Source organism: Cetorhinus maximus, chromosome 7, assembly GCF_964194155.1.
Source record: "Cetorhinus maximus chromosome 7, sCetMax3.hap1.1, whole genome shotgun sequence".
Taxonomy (NCBI): Eukaryota; Metazoa; Chordata; class Chondrichthyes; order Lamniformes; family Cetorhinidae; genus Cetorhinus; species Cetorhinus maximus.
In genome coordinates, this window is record NC_135885.1 from 83,846,263 (window position 1) to 83,852,262 (window position 6,000).

A 6,000-nucleotide genomic window follows, 5' to 3' on the forward strand; every position below is an offset into this window, starting at 1 on the left:
TTCATTCTAATATTTCTGCCTCTTTAGCAGATGCTGCCATCGTTCATATCAAATCACATGAAAACAAAGGAAGAGGCAGCTATTCCTTCCAAAAACCTGACTTTGATGATGATGTGGTAGAAATCCTCATTTAAGAACAGGATGTTGCTGCTGCTCAGCCCATGGATGATCGTAGCTTGCACTAAAGGCCGGAGAATCAAAAAGAGTATGGATCTTCAGAAGTTGAGGAACTGTTTTAAAATAAGACGACAAGCTGTTTGGAAGTAGATGCATTTGTCTCTGAGGAACTGTGGGAAGGATTTTGTATCTAGCTATATGCTGAGTGGAACATGATGTAAATAAGTTGAGAACGTACAGAGCAAAGAGGAAGATGGACAGATGAGATAGAAAGGATACGGTCAATGTTTTTGTTTTGGAACGTATTTGATGGACCTGTAATCTTAAAGATACGAGCTAAGAGCACAGCATCCTGAATACTCTGTCTCATAACGGTATATCTATGCACTTATCTTCTATTCATATAGAAGTGGATCAGTGTTCTTTTGGCTCTTTTGCACTTCTGCTGAAAACAATGACCATGTGTACACAGTACACAGTATAAAGTAGCACCTTTATTGCTTTTCAATAGACAATTCAATTGTGTAACTATTGGATATAAAAAGGCAGATGAAAAGCACAATCTGCCACTATTGCATAGTGTAAATCTGCTTTCTGTCTACTTCGGAATTTTGCTGGTGTAAATCTAAAGAGTATGCTGCATAAGGTTGAGTCCTGCTTTCTGTGAATTCTAAACTCAGCAAATGTATTTTATTAAACACCAATTAGAGGAAAGGTCACTACTGAAATAATGGATGATGTGGCATTTTAAAAGCAGGCTTTCTGGGATATACTATAATAATCTAATAGAAATGTCTACAGTGTATTTTTGTTACACATACCACAATCAAAGGCAACTAAAGCAAAAGCAGAAAAATAAAAATACAGGGTACCAGAAATTAAAGCCACACCCTGCTCATAAATAACTCTGTCATTGGCACTGCCCATCACTGTATAACTGACAATCACTATAGGTTTGCAGATTACAACAGCATTTACACTGTGGCATAGTGAATGATTAATCTCACTAATTCTGATTAATTAAAATATTATCAAAAGAGGTGAAAGATTATTTTATGTACAAACACTGGATTGCTTTAGGCATTTAGTAGTTGTAATGTTAAGTTTAAATATTATTGACAAACAGTAAAAGTCAGGATTATATTTTCTATACATACAGGTTAAAGTGACTAATATTGTCAGTTAGATTTTCCCAGGGTCCAATTACTCCCTGTTGGTATAAAAACAGATGACCACACTTGCAGCAAACTTGGGCACAAGTGAACCACTTGTTCTGCAGACATATTGGTAAGATTGCACCATATTTAAGAGGCAGATTCTGTTAAAATTCAGAACTACATTAGATAGCATACCTTATGGTGACTTACAAAGTATGGCCAGATGTTCTTTAGATCAATTTGCATCAGGTTGTAGTTTGTTGTTCTCTGGATCTGTGCAGAATTTTACAATATGTACCAAAAAGTTCATGCTTATATTGTGCATCTGACCATCCATCTAGTGAAAACCTGCCTGTTTTGGAACCTCAATTGCTATTCCCAGATCCAGCTGAGAAGAAAGTAGGCTGAACACAAGTTCTCTGGCCTGGTCTAGCTGCACCTATTTAAATAGAATCTCAAAGTGTAGACCCAAAAGGATTCAGCACTTCTTCAGTTTGCAGAAACAGTAGTAGTTGCAGAACTAAGTGCCCCATTAGATTTTTTGTTTAAAGCCATTATTTAGTTGAGAGTGTGATTATTATGTTTTAACCCAAAGATAAAGATCTCGGCAAATTGGGATAGTTAAAAGATAATTAAAATGAAAACAAATTTTTAATAAAGTACATGGTGATAGAATTTTCCCAGGATTATCTCCAATCCCTGGCCGTAGCTTGGCAGAAAATTGGTGGAAACCTTGAAGAAACGACCTCAACAGCCATTGATGCTGTTTCTCCAGAGCTTCCTTTGATTTTCTGCTGAAGTAACAATGGGAAATTGGAAAAACTCCTGAAGAGATTCCAGGCAGTGGTTGATGACCAGTGAAAATATTAACTTAAACAAATTACAGAGATCAGAGAATTTTAAAATGAAGTTGAATGGGTATTACTGAAACCCATTTAACCTTCAATCTCTCGTGTTAGTTATTTAGTCCAGTCTCAAAGCAGCAAGCCTGTGGAAGGCTGCTACTACTTGAAATAATGGTTAAACATTCTGTCAAGTCTTACGTGATAAGTGTTTCTAGGTTATTGAGTTAGTTCATGATATCTGTGTCTAAGTAACAATTGAGAATCTAACTGTATATCTGCAGTTTATTCAGAAAACTGCAAGGATGACTGGAAATGGGACATAGTGGTGCAGTACTGGTACTTTGAAGTTAGTTCTAAGGCATGTTGTTAGGGCAGTGTAGAGGAAACTGTATATCTGGACATGCTGTATATCAGGGGAGGCCAAACTGTGGCGCACAAGCCACATGGGCTCTTTCATAGATAAAGCTTTACAAATAAAGTGGGGAAGTTGTTAAGGCGGGGAGATTAATCTGGATCATTGTGAGGGATTGGGCGGGGCCCTGACTGGGCATACATAGCTGCTGCATCCACCAGCCCAACTGTAACGTGACAGGTCCAGCCCAATTTCTGTGACTCGGTGATGCAGAGGCCAAGGCCCCAGTAGCTGCTGCCCCCATGTGCAGCCTGCAGAGGGCCTTCCTGCAATGGATTGGCTGCCTGGTGCAGCCCCTGCCTCAAGAGTTGATGCCGCCAGACTGGGTGAAAGCAGAGCCAGAGGAGAACGGAGAGCTGGGACAGGGTGGAAGCTGGGAGCGGAGCTGAGGAGGTAGGGGTGGAGTGGTGGAGGCTGAGAATTGGGGCCTGGGGTTTGGGCCCTGACAGCTGCCTTTTTCCCACATCCGGGCAAGGTGGAGAAATTTCAAAATGTTTAATCCACGTGCAGGTGGAGGGTGAAGTAGGAGGAGGGAATGAGTGAGTGGGGAGGGAAGGCTCATAAGTGTGTGCAATAGTAAGGGTTGTCTGTGTCTTGTGGACCTCGAATGTCTGGAGATTATTTATGTGGCCCTAAGATTCAGTATATTTGGCCACTCCTACTATACATGATGGGGGTAGAAAGGGTAATAAGAAACTGAAGTAGGAAACTGTTTAATTCCCAATGTTAATATGTCTTCAAACAATTTTTTGAACAACATTATGGACTACCAGAACACACAGGTTTAAGTATTTTTACATATCAAGAACTGTATCCGTTTTCAATCAGTGAACAGCAATATATATTTTATTGCGCTGGATCTTCTTTAACTGAAAAGCTCATAGTCACCTGGTATATTTACTGTAATTTGATTGGCTTGTAGATTTGGAGATTGTACTATGATTTTTATTTCTTTACATAAAGCCAAATTATTTTATGGTTCCATCAGCCTCTACCATATTGGTATAGTCTTTGACCACACATACCAACAGCAATCATTGTGTATGTGAAAAGGCATAGACCTAGTTTTCCTGAAATAGGTGCAGTTATTGGTCACAAACGAGTTTTACATTTCCATGATTGAAGGTATACTACTTTCACTCAATTTTCCAAGGTAAATACAATTGATTATTCAGTTAAAGGAGCAAATTTGAAGTGTACTTGGAGCATACTGGGGGTGGGAGTGGAAAATCATATGTTAAATTAAATTTAAACTGGTGATAACAATCAAGTTGGATTTTCAGTAGGTGACGAAATTTGGGAAAGTGTTTGTAAAGACTCAAAATACTATTGGCAGCCTTTATATAACAGACGGGCTGTGTGGGGAAGGGGATATGACAAAGCAACAAACAATTTTTTTAAAAAGGAAGCCCAAGGTACCACTGTTGGGACAAAATTCAAATTCAAATAATCAGTGTGTCGGCTAATAAAAACATAAGACCCAACAAAAAAGCTGTGGTTCAGAAATGAGGAACTTTAACATAACAGTCCCATTTCCAAAACCTTCCTACCATATTCCTGCTATCACTTAGCAATGCTTGTTTATTGAGCAAATGTTCAATGCCTGAACGTTTAGGAATGATGTGTGCACCGTAACACCGGGAGACATCCGCACCCCCAAATTTTTATTTCAATAAAGATCCTACCAGCCTGAGTTGGCCACTTAGCCAAGTAGCATTCCCTGGAAATTGCATGTTGCAAAATATTTGGAGATTTGGCAAAAATAGATGTGTCTGGTTTTACTGATCAGGTCTACCCTATTTACAGAAAATGCTGGAAAAACTCAGCAGGTCTGACAGCATCTGTGGAGAGAGAAACAGAGTTAACGTTTCAAGTCTGTATGACCCTTCTTCAGATGTTAACTCTGTTTCTCTCTGATGCTGTCAGACCTGCTGAGTTTTTCCAGCATTTTCTGTTTTTATTTCAGATTTCCAGCATCTGTAGTATTTTGCTTTTATCTACCCTATTTACATTTGTTGTCAGCATCCTTCCACCTGTGTAAGATGATGGACATGCAGCATATCAAATCTGGGGTAGCTTCATATGGTGCACATTTACTGATGTCTGAAGAGGCACCATTTATATTTGTAAACTGGGTGAATCAATAGGAAACTCCAGACTATATGGTCCCAAAATGGTTTGAAAACTTTCCATTTATCTCAGGAGGGATGGCAGGGGGTGGAGTGCCCATCATCTTCATGACTCCTTCCAATTCAGTCAGGGGCAGGGAAGTTCGAGAATGGCCAGAAGCCAATTTAATGGCCACTTAAGGGCCTCAACCTGCTACCACTATCCTGAGTGGGTGGAGGAGCGGGGTGCGTATGCTACATGGGGAGGACACCCGGTAAAAATGGGCAACCTCCTTGTAAGCTTGGGTTGAGGGGGAGCTTCCAATTGGACACCCTGTAGCCCATGGAGTCCCCACTTCCCCAACCCTCCTGAACCCTGCTGGCAAAGTTAATTGTCTAATGGGTATGTAATTGCGTGGGGCTTTTGAGCAGGGTGGGGTAGCCCCTGGTTTTCTGGTTGGTGGACAGGGCCAACACCACAGCCATTAAATTCAGTATGCAAAATTCAACTTGGGCAACTGGGTGAAGCCTATTGACCAAATAAAACGCTGGCATGCAAACCTCAACAATTTTCATAACATTTCACAATTACATAGTACCTGTTTTAGATGTTTTTTTAGTAACCTTCCTATTGAGGAAAAGTACAACATTTTCCAGAAACCTGATTTTGGCCATCATATTATACACTTGCTGATGTTTACTTTCTAATTGTTTGCTGAGTTCATTCCAGACAGCACTTTGTTTTATTTTTGGCTGACTTGTGTAAAAATGTTTGTATTAATTGGTACAGTTGTGAACAAACCTATTGTCACAGAGGAGAAAGGCAATGGCTGGCCAGTGCTGTACAGGTAGCTGATTATATCAAGGATATGTTTTCGTACAGTCATCATTGGGGGAAAAAGGACTTAACGTCACAAAGCTATTTGTTAACCAAAGTGTCTTTTTTTTTGTCTTTCTTGCTTCATTTTTGAACATTTGCTTATTGTACATAATAAAAACATAATATACAATACATTGTAATATTTCTTAAAGGCAATTTCATGCTGGAAAGATTACAATCTCCAGTACAAGTTGATTATTATTACTTCATTCACTGAGAAATATTTTGGTAAACTTTCAACCTTTTCTTCTAAAAACTCATTTAGAAGGATTAGTTTCCAATTGTTTTAATGAAATTATTCCTTGCAGTAGTTTCAATTAATTGACAGGAGCGACAGGAAACAGTGGTGGTTAATGGATGTTTTTTGGATTGGAGGAAGATTTGCAGTGGAGTTCCCCAGGAGTCAGTGTTGGGATCCTTGCTCTTCCTGATATATATATTAATGACTAGATCTTGGTGTACAGGACACAATTCAAAATTT

General features: G+C 39.3%; 1 protein-coding gene across 4 annotated transcripts in view; it reads left to right on the top strand.

The window, feature by feature from the left end:
- The window catches only part of amotl1 (angiomotin like 1), a 148,013-nt gene extending 142,364 nt beyond the window's left edge, over positions 1–5,649 (top strand). For 3 of the 4 annotated variants that reach the window (XM_078545779.1, XM_078545781.1, XM_078545782.1), the window contains one exon: positions 28–5,649. In XM_078545779.1, the coding sequence (XP_078401905.1) occupies positions 28–134 (107 nt within the window). In that variant the 3' untranslated portion in view covers positions 135–5,649. The remainder of the gene's footprint in view (positions 1–27) is intronic. The other variant, XM_078545780.1, reaches the window with a different exon arrangement.
- The last annotated feature ends 351 nt before the right edge of the window (positions 5,650–6,000 follow it).